Source organism: Toxorhynchites rutilus, chromosome 1 (genome assembly GCF_029784135.1).
Source record: "Toxorhynchites rutilus septentrionalis strain SRP chromosome 1, ASM2978413v1, whole genome shotgun sequence".
NCBI lineage: Eukaryota > Metazoa > Arthropoda > Insecta > Diptera > Culicidae > Toxorhynchites > Toxorhynchites rutilus.
In genome coordinates, this window is record NC_073744.1 from 171,983,739 (window position 1) to 172,000,643 (window position 16,905).

Consider the following 16,905-nt stretch of genomic DNA (forward strand, 5'->3'; position numbering starts at 1 on the left):
TTATGAAAGTGATGCAATTCAGAGATAAGCAGTTTGTTTTATTTAAAATATAATTATACATTTATACTTTCTCGGTCGCGAAGCTATTTTCACCGGAAAGAAATGCAGGGCTACACCGAATACACACATTAGAAAAAAACGCTATTATGTCGGAGAGCAGCAGCGGTGTTTTCAAACGAAGTAGATGTGTTCCACAGGCGGACCTATTTATATTGGCGCTTATTCAACTTAACTTCCACTATGAAAGGTAGTGCATTACTTGGTCCGTCGATTGTGAAGCTGTCGGCAGGTACATTTAGACTAGATAAATTTCCGAAGTATTTATCATTCCCCCGAATCCAGCGAGACCAAATCTGCCCTTTTGTTTTCCTTTCAGGTTAAGTTGAAGAGTTTCCGGGCGCCGGGTCATTAGTCCGTCCACTTCATTCATTGTACAAATATTGCGCCAGCGAGCGTCATTCATTGTTGTGCGAAACAAACTCTCTCGACGGCACCAGCAACAAAATACCAACGGAGATATCCATTACCAACATGCCAATCATCCAGCAGCAAAATTCTCCGAGCGTGGAAATGGACCCATCTGTAAATTGCGCCAGCGTAAACCAACCTAAACAATATCAATAAATTGAGCGATAGCACGAAATTTCGAAAACAGTGTTTTTTTTTCAAATATTATATTCATTTTTCTTTTCTGAAAACAAAATATCATTTCTTGAGAATACAAGCAATAAGTAACCTTAAACCTTAACCTTCCTTAGGTTAAAATACGTTGTATGTGATTTGTACTTCAAGAGACCAAAATGCTCAAATCTATTAATTTTTGTATTTATCGGACGATCCATGCGGTGAAAATACTCCGGAGGTGATGGTTTCTGTTCTGTACGAGATCAGGAGATTTTTTTGCGGTTTCCGAATCATCAAACATCATGCGCAACAGTGCCGGAGACAACCCATGGATTCGAAACTTTTATGATCTATAAAACGCGAGAGTTCCTTCTGTAGACGACATTTTCCGAGGGATGTGATTTTTACATCACATAACTCGGAAAATTTTTGAAATGGAAGTAGATTGAATATTCTTGCAATATTTCGATGTTTTGATATGCTTTTCCAAATCAGATTTAACTGTAGTGGTTTATCGTGCCATTCAAACTTCTGTTTGAACAAAATGCACCAAATGCACATCACATATGCAGTATTTTGTATCATGATCATTACGTCTTTTTGTAAGACAAAGATATTTCTGGTGCAATTCATCGTTAAAATGACACTACCGTTCGGACATTCTAAGATTAATTTGGAATATCGAGACAAAGCAAAAAAACAATTATAACGTGGGATTTACCGCAACAGAAAATCAAATCAAACTAATTGCGCAGTCCGGTATTCGTATTGAATGAGCAATTGGGAGAGCACATATTGCTTGTGCCAATTGACCAATCAGAACATGGTATATTCGTTAGATATTGCTTGACATTTTTCAATTGTTCTATGGCTAGTTTCATACAATATATTTTTGTTCGCAGTATTAAATTATTAGGGAGTGCCTAAATCGATTGATGTAAATATCTCGTAAATTCATCTGCAAATGACAGAGCAATAAGCGCTTAAAATTGGATGTTTTTCGCGATGCGGCAGATTTATCGTTTTTCAATTTCCACCGCAGCATGTTTCCAAAAGACGTAATCAAAAACACGTTAAAACTCAAAACCAAAGTACGAAAAAAATTGAATGATTCAACAACAAAACTGAATTTCTCATGAAAATCAGGACAAATGCTAAAATATGAAAAATAAATCAGGATGCCCCAAAAGCATATCAAAAACAGGGAATCTCGACAGATGATTTCCCTATAATTGGCTCCCTTGTCCTTCTTCCGCAGTCGAAGCCTCACATTTTAAATAAACATTATTATTATAATACTATGTCGAACGCTCATAGTTGCGCAAGAGGCCTGTGTGCTTTCGGATGAGTTTTTGGAGACACTCTTTCCGCCATATTGCCATTCATTTTACTGAGACAGAAACAGAGATGGTTTCATGCCACATTGACGAATTGCTTGACAAACCAGCAATTCCTTCAAAAATATTTCACAGAAAATTCAGTTCAGCGCATTCGGGATTGTTGTTCTTTGCCCAAAAGTGTAAATAAGCATTATTTACACGAAGAATTTTTAAGTTCATGTTAATGAACTGTTCATGCTGTGTAATATAATTATCGTTAGATAAAAATGTACACGAATAAATTCGGCTCTGTTACATCTGAATTACTAAATGAGTCTAATAAAATAAACAGATGGGATAAAAAAATCCTTTCAAATGGTACGGTACCAGGCAAACTCGAAATACGATCAAGGAGCTTCACGATCAACTCGCACTTTCTAAAAGTATTTGCACCTATCGATTTACAACTGCCCCGTATTCTTTGTTCCATCTAGCAATTTCATTATTTATAATTCCTTCAACCATTTTTCGCTCATCAAATGCTACGAATGCTACTTTGAATTCCCGGCTATCCAGTACAATTTATTTATACTGTTGCGCTTCTCCTAGACTCGTTTTCCATTTTTCAATGTACGCTAGTGAGCATCGTAAGAACATCTAAATATTTAAGACATTTGGCCTCCAGTATTTTACCCTAATTAAGTAGAATTTTAAGACCACTATGCACCCCACTAGTGAAAAAGACTTTTTCTCCTTTATGTCAAAGAATTCTAGTAAAATCATTAGTATTACCAATTTCAGCAATTTCATTAGCAGTACATCACATCATTCATCAATGCCAATACATGTTTGAAAGATCATTAACTGATAAAAATAAAAAACAATAAAAATATTAAAATGTGTAAATATGAATTTTCTTTTTATGGGAAATAGGAACGCAATCAGCTGCATTTATAAGTATCCTCTCGATAGAAGGTTCATGTAGCATAATGTTCACAGACGAAATAACAAATTTCTTCATTTTTTCTACAAGGAACGGGTATATGAATGTATTTATAAAATTCCACAGCGGAGCTTTCAAAATCGATGACCAAACACTCGATTTCATGTTGAAGATGTTCGTTTGATGACAATTCATTGGAAATATTGAAAAGGAATAAATATACAAATTGTCAAAACTACGGGACAATTAAAAATAGTCGAAAAAACGCCCACTGACAGCTGCATGAGCTGAGATGTGCGTACTTTTATTATTTTATTTGAACCCCTATCATCCGTGCACGGCGGTAGCAGGACCCTGGGAAAAACAGAAAGAGTAGATATGTTTTCAAATCATTGGTAATTTATCGTGAGCTGGCCGTACTTTGTTTCAGTGCGCTACTGGTTTATCAATGAAAGTTTTGGAGCGAATGCAGTCACTCACAATCATTAGTTCTCTGAGTGCCCAACATGTTACGTGAATACATATACATGGTTTATGCGGCGCGACTGGAGAATTGCTTGCTTTATGCTACAACATGATGATGACTCCCGAAAGAGAGTTGAAAGAGAAAGGATCAACAGAGGATAGAGTTGATAATGTTTTTTCCCACTATTGAATTTTGCACCTCTATGATGCTTTGAAAATCACTTGGGTTTTTTTGCATGATTAATATTTGAGAATTAACATTTTTGCTGACGCTTGCAACTATGGCAATTAACTCTAAAATGACTTATCAAAAAATTATCGAAAGCGGTGGTTTTTAACGTTTTCTATAAATGCTTTAACCTGCCCTTTCTCCTCACTCTGAAATATCGAGCGGGACTAATTGGTTATCATATGAATTTATTCATTCAGCAAAAGTGTAACAAGGTGCAGCGTTGTTTTTTTGTTGTTTGTTAAAATAGGTCTGAAAACGTAATCGGTGAAAGCCAACACAACCCGCAAATGACTAGTTCAACTTTTTAATTGAAATCCAGACTGACCCAAACATTAGTTTCCGTCCCCAAATGTTAAATGGTAGTTTACAAATAGTTCTAGTCAGGTCTCGAAAAAGAGCATAATACAGTAAACATTCGCTAACTGGGCGAAAAGGGAAGACCAGTTATCGACATTCGCGTTTTAACTGGTCCGGCGTGTAAAACGTCAAATAAAATCGAGGGGAACTTCAATGAATTGTTTGATTCGCGTTAATCATGAAATTGGATGAACAAAAGGATTCCAATGGAAGATTCGCATTGAGTGCGATAACAGGTATGAAATATAATTTGAAGAAATGATTTTACTGTAATTTAAACAATGTTTTTGTCATGCGAAAATAATGTCAATTTTCATAACATTCCAAATTACATTCGAATGCCCCTCACAGCAAATCTTCCATTTGAAAATGGCGTCAATTGTTTACGAAATTCGGCTTTTTAACTGGTCCAAGGACCAGTTAACGTTCGCCCTGTTAAAAAGCAGACCGGTTAAACCAGGACCAGTTAGTGAGCGATTATTGTACATAAGAAGGTTATGGAAGAGAAAGAAGATTTATCTATTTTTTGTAAACTTTGATTATGTATCTACTGAACAATGTGTGCCATTTTTATATAAAAATTATATTTTATGATTCTCCTCCATGTGAAATATTCCGAAACAGTTAAATTCGATATTATACTTGTATCAGATTAAAAAAAAAGATATATAAAACCTGCGCTTGAACGTTTTCCGCCAAAATCGTAAATCTTGAGAACGCTGCCAGTCGGAAGGAATTTCAAACCATGTCCAGGTCTTGTTCTTTAATATAATGCAAATATGTTTCAAATTTAACTTGTTGTAAAAAGTTTTGACAATTGCTGTACAATGTCCTTTTTATGGTTTTCTGTACTGTTTTGTCGTCTGTTCTATCATCATTCACTGACGAAAGTCTTTCAAACATTTCGAAGTTGTTCAATTGAACATTACATTTCAGATTTGTACATGTTTGCCAAGGATCGCAAATTTTAGCGTATCCAATAAAGGTTTTGTGGCATCTTTTGCTAATCTTCAAAGCGAAGTGAATGTGCAATATTCCCTTGCACAATTCCCTCCTTTTAATCACTAAATTCCCCGCCGGTTGAAAATCGCTGCATTAGACATTAAAATTCGTTTAGAAAAAGTGTAAAGTAATACATTGTTGAATATAGCAAAAGATTAGTATAGTTATTTGTTAAACGATCGCAACGTAAAAAAGGTTTGGTGGCTGAGAGCAGACATACAACAGCAAAGAATTAACATCAGGAAGGAAATTGTTTTAGATGGGCGGTTATAAATCATTCTCCTAAACTAGGAAGACCACTAAAAATATTCGGCTTTAGCGACTTTATCATTGAATTGTTGTACTAGTTAAAGAAAAACTTAGGTAGCAAATCTTTCGACTTACACTGGTATATGCGTATTCTCGAACATGGCAATAGAAATAAAAAGAGTATTACAGGCAAACCTTTTTTTGGGACCGGATAGGGATCGCACTAAAAAAATCGTACAAAACGTCATCAGTAGCTTTAAAAAATCGTGTTCGGTACACAATTTGCCAAAAACTTTTTTGTGCGGTCGATAGGGACCGCTTAAAAATAGTTTCTCTGCTTTGCGATGGGACAGTTTGCCTTTTTGGTTGCGCGGGGCTTTTAGTTGCATGTCTACATTTGGTGCTATTATAAATCATGTCATGTGCAACTAAGAGCATTTGATGGAAGGATGAGAATGATTCGATAAGTGGATAATTTAGACACAAATGTGCTTTTTTCGCGCTGAAACGCATATAATAAATCGAAAAGAAAACAAATGAACGATAACTTCGTCAAATATGCTTATTTTCATATACCGTACAAAAAAAAATCATACAAAAAACTGCAGAACAGAAAATCGCACAAAAAAAATTCACACGAAAAAAAACTTTAAAAAAGGCTTGACTGTATTTAATATAATTAGATATCTTAATTGAAATACTTATCAAGTAATATTAAGTTAGGACGGCGTGGTTTCTCCAGGAACGATAGTGCTATCGAAAAAGAACATCATGTCAGTGTCCAACAAGCAAAACTTTGGTAGGAAAATGAGTATTGCAATATAAACTCACTGCGGTTGATTTCATTCTGGTAAAGCAAAAATCTGGATTATTTCGAAAATAATGCAAGTGCTTGTGAGAACGTCAGGGAACATGACAAAAAACCTGGAAAATCCTGAAAAAATCAGGAAGGTTGGTATCGGTGGTTCTTGTAGTCATAATCAACGCATCTGGTAAATTCAGACAGCAGACACATTTATTTGCAAAAACAACACTACCTACCATATTCCCGATCGGATTTGAAACTTTACTATCCGATCGAGATCGAATTTTGCAGTCAGCAATCCGTTCGAGATCCAAACCCAATCAACATGTGTAAAAGTAGCAACATTGCCGTGATGCAGAGGTAGTCAACCTTTTTTTCAAAGGGGTCACAATTATGTGTTAGCCATGCTGTCACGGGCTGCAATACAAAAAAAATTGTGGTGTCTAAGTTACGACCGCATTGTTGACGTAGCACTACGAAATTATAACCACCGAGAACCAAATATCATTCACATTTACCCAAAAACAACAAAAAAAATTGTGTAATTTCGAGCAGATAGCGTAGAAAAATCATGTAAGAACGTCGGATGAAAAACAAATTCAGTGCACACCGATAAATCTCATGAATTCACAGAAGCAACCTTCCAGTATAAAAATTATAAAAATCAATACGCTTTTGACTCCGGATATTATTTTGGAATCCATCAAAATTTTTAAAATAACTCTTTAGTCGAAAGTTTTGGTGGCATTAAAAAGGATTAATGCATTAGCGTTTTCAATATGAATCGCGAACATTATTCTCGCGCTAGACACAGTGTGGTCCCAGGCGATTACGTTCCTCCACCACCATTATCTTTTTGAAAACGCATAATCTCAATCATACACAACCAATGTACACATAAAGGTATGAACAACGCCGCGGTACATCCTTCTTAATGTTTCTCCACTGCTTTGTTTCTGCCCGTCAGAGCTCTGCACTATGCTTACTTCGCGCATATTCTGAGTATTCTGAGGCGAAAAATTTTGCACGTCCGATCAACACGGTAGCAAAACTGGTAGCTGACGTTGGTCAGGGCGAGCAGAATATTTATAGTACTTTCAGGGCCATCCGACGGCGTGCACCAACAACTGACCTATCTTGACTTCGATGGTCTGTCAAGCATATTTATTGTTTGCGACGATCATTACCCCTGGCCGTACAACCCTGGATAAACCAGCTGTGTTGTCTGGTCTGAGCGAGAAATAAATACCAGACAAACAAAACCCGACAGACAAAACACGGTAAACAAAACATAGCAAACAGAAATAACGGAAACGATCCAACAATGTGCGAAAAGGTGACAAAAACAATATCGAAGTACAGCGAACAACAAACAGAAATCTCACCACACTCGAAGATCGCCGGAGAGTAAAACATCGCACAAGAAAGGAACAATAAGAGCAGCATCAGCGCGCTGCGAAAATGTTCTCAAACGGAGCGAGATCAGTCGGGACTGACAATCAAAGGGTATTTATAATATGTGGTGTATACGCGTCGAATAAATGTCGGTCTATTGAGTCTGAATGTAATCAATGTTTGATGTTTAATGTCGGGGGTCTTCGTAACTGCTTGGTTGCGCGTTTACTAAGCGATCGATCGTGAGTTCAAACTCAGGGCCCTCAATTGACCATCTTTGTGTTGTTGTAAAGTGTGTGTCACATCAAATTGCATCACGGAAAAAACGCTGTAGAAATTCGCCCAGTAGACCGATCCTTTTGAAAATTTTAGACAGTAAAATAAAAACTATTAAACAACTTTTGGCATTTTCTTTTTATTCATACTTCGAGCCCAAGCCCGTATGCTCGCACCTTCCTCTTTACCCCGTCCATAAGGTTTCGTACAACGTCAGGTTGTAGTTTTTTTTTGAACAGAAATCCATTTTCTCTTGAAGTCCGCCTCCGATTTGACAACTTTTGGATTCTTCCGGAGGGCCTGCTTCATAATCGCCCAATATTTCTCTATTGGGCGAAGCTCCGGCGCGTTGGGCGGGTTCATTTCCTTTGGCACGAAGGTGACCCCGTTGGCTTCGTACCACTCCAACACGTCCTTTGAATAGTCGCACGAAGCGAGATCAGGCCAGAAGATGGTCGGACCCTCGTGCTGCTTCAATAGTGGTAGTAAGCGCTTCTGTAGGTACTCCTTAAGGTAAACCTGCCCGTTTACCGTGCCGGTCATCACGAAGGGGGCGCTCCGCTTTCCGCAAGAGCAGATCGCTTGCCACACCATGTACTTTTTGGCAAACTTGGATAGTTTCTGCTTGCGAATCTCCTCCGGAACGCTGAATTTGTCATCTGCGGAGAAGAACAACAGGCCCGGCAGCTGACGAAAGTCCACTTTGACGTAGGTTTCGTCGTCCATTACCAGGCAATGCGGCTTCGTCAGCATTTCGGTGTACAGCTTCCGGGCTCGCGTCTTCCCCACCATGTTTTGCCTTTCGTCGCGGTTAGGAGCCTTCTGAACCTTGTATGTACGCAGGCCCTCCCGCTGCTTGGTCCGCTGGACGAATGAACTTGACAAATTCAGCTCATTGGCGACATCCCGGACCGAACTTCTCGGATCACGTCTAAACTGCTTAACTACGCGCTTGTGATCTTTTTCACTGACGGAGCATCCATTTTTGCCGTTCTTCACCTTCCGGTCGATGGTTAGGTTCTCGAAGTATCGTTTTAGTACTCTGCTGATCGTGGATTGGACGATTCCCAGCATCTTACCGATGTCCCGATGTGACAACTCCGGATTCTCGAAATGAGTGCACAGGATTAATTCACGACGCTCTTTTTCGTTCGACGACATTTTTCCAAATTTACGAAAAATTGACAGTGAAGCATGCCCAACATGATCTATACACTCTTATCTGATTATAAGCGAAAGCTGAAGATATAATTCCTAAAAATTAAATTTCTACAGCGTTTTTTTCGTGATGCAATTTGATGCGACATACCCTTTAGAATAACTACGTCCACGCAACAATCATCAGCGATGAAAATCGACCCACGGTTCGACCGCTGATCGAAATCGATCGAACGGTCTGCTCTGCAAGAAAAATCGGGCTGTTGTGCTATTTCAGATAGATCATATCAACTGTCTTTATGTAGTTATAATATATTTAAATAGTTTAAAAATGTACTGCTCGATGATGGCTCTTTATCCCAATGAGTCTAATTAAATAAATGAAGGGGAAAAAAACAACTGTCTCCGCTCTCCGGTCTGCTGAACAATGGAAGAGCAGAAAGAATACACTTACGGCTAAATGGCTACTACTGTGTAGTTCACCATAATGTAATGGAGCAGAAAAAAATACTCTTACGCCTAAATGCCTTGCATTTAGCAATTTATTTGCAATTTATAGAACTATAAACATGAACATGTACACGATTAAAACCCGGCTCTGTTACTGCTAAAATGCTGAATGAAATGCCTAGATAAATAAACAAATGGGATGCAATGTTTTAATATGAATAAATATTGGCATCGATATTATAACTCCAAACAAACGCTCGAAACGTTTGGGTGGGTTTAGACTAGTGATATATTCATGTGAAGAAATATGATGAGATTCATAGAAATCGCATCAACCGTTTACACTAGCGTGAACTTCTATAATGAATATATTCATATTTTCGGTGAATTTATTCACCTGAAGTAGAACTGCATCCAACTTTAGTGATTTCTCTCCAGTGAGAAATTCACAAGCGTTTACATATGGTGAATTTATTCAAGTTATATATACCTCGAATAAGTGTATCATATTTATTCTCACCCGTTTACACCTATTTTCACGTGAATAAATCCATCTATAGCTATAGATCTCCCTAATGTAAACCCGCCATTTGACTCCAATATTGATTCGAGAGATTACCAGAAGGGTGAATCTTACTGGGATCTTTAAAGCGATCTACACGGCTGGTGTTGTGCTGCCAAAATCGGTCGCCATTGGCATCGGTCTATGAACCCGAAGAAGTGGGTTGAGGCAAATTCGGTTTTGCTTGAGACTTTTTTCGCAGATTAGCTTATTGATGAAATGGTTGCAGGTTAAATTTTTTCATCTCTCACTGAACATGACGATGCAGAACGATCAAACTGTATAAAGTGCCCGACGATACGAAAACGCTCGGATTCCGAGGACATAAACCTTTTGTTGCCGTTAAATGCTTTCTCCGAGTAAGAGATCGCTTTGATAGAGTTGGTTGTGGGATGCGGTCTCTATTAGATTAATGAACTGACAAACGTGAATGGAAGACTGCTAGATTTAGTGTTTGTCAACGAGAAAAATGCCGATTTAAGTGCGCTACACATACAGTGTCACCATCACCGTCCCGTCAACTATTCTCTTGGACTTATTTTGCCGACGTAAAAAATCGCCGGTGATTATGTTTGTTAATAACATACGATTTCCATGGGAGAATATTTGACATTTTATTCCTTTACGTCGACTTCACGGTGACGGGACGTTGTATGTGTATCGCACTTTATTCGAGCCACCGTTGCCCATGCTTAACATCTATCATCATCATAAGCCCTTCGTCGTGAAATTCGAAATCGCTAATGAAAGCCACAGCTCGAACGTCTCGGACCCTTACGATTTCGATTTTAGTCAATTCGATTTTGCGTCGCTGCGTTCAGCGATCTTCGCTGTTCGTTGGGATGAGTGTATGAACGGGTGCAACATAGATGAGGGTATTGCCATTTTCTATTGACGAGTGCATGTCTAAATTTGTTGTTCCACCCATGGTGGAACAACGAGCTGCAGCATCAACGAAATCGTCTTCGCGAAGCTAGGAAGCGCTATTTTCGGTCGAGGAGTGAACTGCGCAAAGTTGAGCTTCGTGACCTTGAGAGCGGATATAGCTCTTTTAATGCCAATGCTTTAGCAGTTACATGCATCGCACAGAAGCTGGGATTAAGCAAGATCCCAAATCGTTTTGGTCGTACTTTAGAAGTAGAAAACAGACAAAGGGAGTTCCACATCATGTCGTCTACAGAGGAATTTCCGCCGAAACTCCTCTCGAATCGGCAATCTTGTTTTTGTCTTTCTTCAGTAGTGTGCTAAGAAATGACCGACCACTTTCGTCTGAAGCATACCTGAATAGTTTGCCTCGTTACAATTTGAATATGGCACCTTTCAACTTTTCTGCCGACGATGTGCTGAACAAACTGCAGAGATTAGATGTAGCCAAAGACGCGGTACCTGATCGTCTACCTCCGTTTTTCGTCAAGAATTGTGCCGACGCGCTTATCGTTTCCATCACCATCATCTTCAATCGTTCCATAAAGGAGGGTATTTTCCCAAGCTTTCGGAAAACGGCTACTGTCACTCCTATGCATAAAACTGGTAGTATACTGGTAGTAGTCCAGAATCGAAGCCCCAGTCCTATAAACCATGTAAAGGCCATCCGACTTTAATGAAATGATGCTTCATTCTGTTTGAATAGCTCGGTGGTTTCGATGCAAAAACGGCAGCAAATGATTCAAGAATACTTCCTGGAACTCCTATTGACATTCTTTGTTTTAAAGAGGCTTTAAACTTTTCAGTTCATTCGCCTCTAAATCCTTGAACTCCTAATATCTTATTCGCGTGAGTGGAAAAGCCATTTGAAACATTCCCTTCTGAGAAACAAAATCTAACATTAAATAAATTTGAAATGGAATAAGGGTGCAATCGAGGTGTTTACTTGGTAATTTTGAATTAAAAAATATTCAGGAATGTCCACGTGGACACCAGGGGGAGGGGGTCTGGTCAATGTCCACGCTTGTCCACGGAGGGGGAGGGGTAGTCTGAAATCATGCTTTTTGTGTCCACGTGATATGTGGTCAGCCCCTTATCTGAATAGAATTTTTCGAAACCTTGTTTTAGATTTTCAAAAGAAGGGAAAAGAGATCTGCTTGGTGGCATACGATTCCGAGATCGAAAAACTGTATACCAAGGCGTTATACTATAGGTGGACCGCAATGTCAAAATTGCTGTTCGGCCATTGCTCGTGAAAAAACAAATTTGTTTACATAACAAATCATATCTTTTGGTGACAAATGCATTCATTGGCAAAATAGCTGCTCGCGCTTTACTGTAGGCAGGTAATTTTCTGGATTTTTTCGTATAACAATTTCTCATAATTGCTTCTACTTTTTCAGATATCTACAATCAGCGGTCAAATTAAAAACAGTGCAGAAGGATGTTTTGAGTATATTTTACCTTCTAGCGGCGCAATCAATGCTTTTCTTTCCAAGCAAGCAGCGTTTTATTCGTACGTGGTTTTATTGAGCATTTAAAAAAAAGTGTTATTTTTTTTGTTTTATCATCAGGGAAAAAGCATGAAATAGAATCGTACGTGGTACGAATTTATCGGCACAATCTGATCAAGGACGGAGGCATCATCAAACGGAAACTACGCGAGAAACTTTTCGAAGAGATAAAACTGCGCCGCAACACTCGTGTCAAACTGGACGAGTTGGGCTGGGTGCTGATGAACCACGATTTGATAACACGTAATGAGCCAATCCAACAGCATGCCAATGGTAATCGACCAAATCATTTTAAATTCAACATGGAGCGGTTGCCTACTGGAGCAGCACGAACAGAACAATCACGCTGGTGGGTCGGTTTGATATATTTATTCCGCTCAAGAATGATTATATTTGTTGATTTTTCAGAGTTGACTTCCGAAAAGCAAAACAAATTCCTGCGTATGCTGGATGCAATTTTACAAAACGACAAAGTTTTCAAGGAAATTAAAGAGATGGTAGTGGCGAATCGACTTCAATCGGAAATTCGTTATGTGACTGCGGTGGAACGTATGCTGAAACACAATTTGGACCCCACTTTGCGCTGCTGCTTTGTATGCTGAGAGTATTTCCGCACTGCCGATGAGTATACCAGTCATTTCGAAAAATTGTACGGTGAGAAATTTCTTATTGTTGCGGCGGTGGATCGATTTCAGACTAGTCAAAAGTTCAACGTTCTACATCACTACAATGCCCTCAATCCGGTGACAATATTCACGATTTGCAACGTATACCACACAGCCCTAATAAAAAAAAACAAGAAAAGACGGGTCTAATATTTTACAATAAAGAACAAATCTATCACTTTCCACGAAATCCGGAGAACCACTATATCGGTTCGACATGGAATGGCTGATACATATAAGGCAGAAAAAAGGTTTAACTTTGGAATTCAACATCCTATATTTCCTCGTACCATTAAGTTCATGGCGCATTTGATGTCGGTCATCGTAGCTGCTGCTATGGAAATGACGTGATTTTTATCTCCATCTCGGAGAAAAGTGTGGTAAACAATGTCCGGGTTATTTTTCGTTATGAGAACCTTGTTTCCACATCCTTTTATTGCACAATAATACGGCATCTGAAGTAAATAAAATATTCCCAATATAATTTTGGCATGATAGAGAACCGCGAGATGAACGATTATCTGTGGAGGAGTTGGACAACAGATTTCTTAGACTTATAGCACACCCACACACCCACAAGCTCATCAAATCATCACGGTCCCCCAAAAATATTGAATAATATATAAGATAAATACCTTATTGCAGCTATAGTACACTATTTTTCACGAATATATATGTGTTCATTTCTTCCTTCAGTTGTTTTCCTCAGCGAGTTGATATGAAACCATAACCACACAACCAAACAAAAAGTAAATAATTCAGAAAGCTACGTCTCGCTACTCGTCTCACGTATTGTCATGAAAGTGTCAAGAACGAAACACCTATAGTTTAGCATCTTGCTGTATACCATTTTTTTGAGAGTGCAATGTTACTATACTAGAGTTCGTCATGAATTTTCTATATACCACACAAGAAGTTATTTAATCGATATGAAATTTATCTTACCTTCACCCTATTTACTTTTACCATTACAATTATCACCTTAAATGATTAATTCAATGTGTTCTTTAGCGTTGAATCGTGTTTTAGAAAAAAATCTAAGACTATTCTTGTGGGATGAGTTCAGCAACGCAACACTTTCTCAAACGTCATTGGAAGTTTGTTTTCATCAGGTTTTCGTATCCCGATTCCATATATCATTTTGAATCTGCAAACATACAGATCATCCGGTGACCGGAATAAATCGCCACAGTAAACAACTGCAACAGAAACAACCGCTTAGAAAAAGTGTAGTAGGCTAGAAATATTTGGCGCGGGAAAAACATCATGTGCCTCACATTTCTATTATAAATTTATTCTCTTGTTCTCGTTTTTCGAAATTTATTCTGAGGACAATGTAATGGGGACGAAGTCCCCATTTGGCGAGGATAAGGAATCGAGGCGGCCCATGCCGCCAAGATGACGCAATCCGAGTCCACCGCCGACCCGCCGTCGGAAGCGGCGGTGTCTCGCACGCAAACCTGGGATCCACTGATTGCCCGGTTAGTTTGAAACATAGGATACGATCCTTTAGCAATGTCCGACCGAGCTCTAGCGAGCGTCGGACGGTATACGTCTGCCCGGGGCGTTACGTTTGCCTGGGGCGATACGTTTGCCCGGTTAATTCTTGTTTTGAAATACAATACCGCGCCACAATATTTATAGCCTACTACACATTTTATAAGCGGTGGTTTCTGTTGCAGTCGTTTTCTGTGGCGATTTATTCCGGGAACCAGATCATCCATTCCCTACTAACATTTGGTGATTATCAGTAAGTGATTCTCTTTTTTTGTGTTGTGCGCATTAATTTGTTTTCATAGTTTGCCTCTTTTCTTGGGAATATTTTAATGTCTTCTCTGTTGAATCTGTTACCCTATCGTGTTGCGCAAGGATTGACTGCAGCTTATTTTACCGGTGAGTAGAGGCTTTTCCGCGAACGCTGCTGGCCAACTAATGTTTGCTATTTTTTCAGTCAACAGTTGGAGCTTCCGCCAGCGATCGACACTTGTTCAGACGACCAACATGACACGGATGACGGTGAAGAAGATTCCTGCCCTTAAGGATAACTTTATGTATCTGGTGGTTTGTAATGAAACTAAAAACGCAGCCATCGTTGATCCGGTGGAGCCAAGTAGGGTGCTGGAAGTGGCGAAAGAATCGGGCGTAACGTTGAACAAAGTACTGACAACTCATCACCATTGGGATCATGCCGGAGGCAATGCCGAGCTGTTTAAGCGCTATCAGGAAGATGCCTCACTCGGACAGCTGGCTATCTATGGAGGGAATGACGATCGCATCCCAAATTTGACCAATCCAGTTGGTCAGGATGACACGCTGCAAATCGGGAACCTCAAGGTGCGCTGCATTTCGACGCCGTGCCACACGACCTCTCATATTTGCTATTACATTGAATCCGCTGAGGATAAGGTAGTTTTCACCGGAGACACACTTTTCCTCGCAGGTTGTGGCCGTTTCTTTGAGGGTACTCCGCAGCAGATGTATGATGCATTGATTACGAAGTTGTCTGCTTTACCAGACGACACCAAGGTTTACTGTGGACATGAGTATGCGCTGAATAATCTTCGCTTTGGGAACACTGTTGAACCAAATAATGAGGATGTCTTGAAGTTGTTGAACATTGCCAAGGATGCGGATCTTGACGGACGCAGAGCGATGGTTCCATCAACGATTGGACAGGAGAAGCGGACCAATGTGTTCATGCGAGTGCACGAATCAAGTGTGCAGAAGTTTGTTGGAAAAAGCGATCCACTTGGAACAATGCAGGCATTGCGAGCTGCCAAGGATAAGTTCTAAACGTTGCACGGGATAGAAGTTGGTATTAATTTAACAGGTCATTGTTCTTGAGCAAAGCTCATTTGGCATACACAAACATATTTACTGTGGTGTAGTTATTAACATTTAATTGAATAAATGTTGAATTTATTGCATTTGAAAAGGTCTTATGTTTTTATGGCCTAAATCGATTCAATTGCCCCTATTACGTAAATCGAATTGGGAAGTCGATACAACCCATATCACTATCACTCTGAACAAAATTTCGCATGTTGTAAATCGAGATACTCTTTCCGATAAAAATAACTTACCTGTACCAAATTAGTGTTTAATGTGAATGAAAAACTTTGTTTTTTCATGTGGTAAAATAATCTCTTACAAAAATTGTATCTGGAGAATTTTATATCACAATGATAAGTTTTAATGGAAAACTAATTTCGTATGTCATTTGGTTTTCACTGAAAGTGTATACGATAATAAAATCCGTTGCAAGTTGCATATATTTAAGTGTTTCTGAAATGTTTCCCGAGGGAAAATATCAGGGACGCAAACCAAAACAAAATAATTCTCTGAAGATATGCAACAAGCAAGCCAAACAACTCGAAAAATTCTTAGAGGTGCACCGATTCGCGTGTACGGCGGAATGGTGTCGACATCTGGATACGATATTAGTTTGTGTGGGGCCAACTATTCTCTATCAGATTAGCCGGCCCTAAAGCAGTTTTAAATTGCTAAAAATAGAATTAAATTTTTTTCTTCACTGAGAGAAATCTTTAGTAAATATGACCAATTTTTTGGTACATGTTACCAATTCTTTAGTGATTTTCGACCCTACTAATCATTGGTACATTTTACGAAAAACAATTGGTAGGTAAATATGTCAAGCAAAAATTACGATTTGTTATACCGATATTGGATCAATATTGGTCGAACAAAAGCGATTCGTCGGTTTAATAATGACAGATTTAATGGTCCACGGATTCCAATTTATATTTAATGAAAACAAAATACTTACCTCCGAATTCCAAATTGCACATAAGCAATTATACTGTTGTCCAGCTGTTGTCTAGCAAATCTCCTCGGAGTCAGATTTATCCATCCCAGCTGTACGCCGCTTCCTGAGGGGTTAAAATAGTGAAAGAATTTTGTCTTTCGGTACTCCCTTGTGTGGTGTTTTCGCTAGAGTACTTCTG

General features: G+C 38.9%; 2 protein-coding genes and 1 long non-coding RNA gene across 6 annotated transcripts in view; 2 read left to right on the forward strand and 1 right to left on the reverse strand.

Annotated features, from left to right (window-relative positions):
- The window catches only part of LOC129761512 (coactosin-like protein), a 71,252-nt gene extending 57,552 nt beyond the window's left edge, over nucleotides 1-13,700 (reverse strand). Inside the window, exon 1 of the mRNA XM_055759238.1 lies at nucleotides 13,576-13,700. The gene's annotated coding sequence lies outside the window, so the exon portion shown is untranslated. The remainder of the gene's footprint in view (nucleotides 1-13,575) is intronic.
- LOC129761513 (uncharacterized) lies at nucleotides 11,977-13,205 on the forward strand. The gene is made up of 4 exons (XR_008740455.1): nucleotides 11,977-12,107; nucleotides 12,165-12,277; nucleotides 12,336-12,624; nucleotides 12,684-13,205. It is a non-coding gene; the product is annotated as an uncharacterized LOC129761513 (long non-coding RNA).
- A 343-nt stretch (nucleotides 13,701-14,043) lies between the features above and the next one.
- On the forward strand, nucleotides 14,044-15,875 carry LOC129761511 (hydroxyacylglutathione hydrolase, mitochondrial). 4 transcript variants are annotated; one of them, XM_055759232.1, is made up of 4 exons: nucleotides 14,044-14,098; nucleotides 14,653-14,690; nucleotides 14,740-14,833; nucleotides 14,892-15,875. In XM_055759232.1, the coding sequence occupies exons 3-4, from the start codon at nucleotides 14,767-14,769 to the stop codon at nucleotides 15,731-15,733; spliced, it is 909 nt and encodes a 302-aa protein (XP_055615207.1). In that variant the 5' UTR covers nucleotides 14,044-14,098; nucleotides 14,653-14,690; nucleotides 14,740-14,766; the 3' UTR covers nucleotides 15,734-15,875. The 4 variants fall into 4 exon arrangements, with proteins under 4 accessions (XP_055615207.1, XP_055615211.1, XP_055615209.1 ...); XM_055759234.1 differs by having other exon boundaries at nucleotides 14,063-14,098; nucleotides 14,810-14,833; XM_055759236.1 differs by lacking the exon at nucleotides 14,740-14,833 and having other exon boundaries at nucleotides 14,047-14,098; nucleotides 14,899-15,875.
- The last annotated feature ends 1,030 nt before the right edge of the window (nucleotides 15,876-16,905 follow it).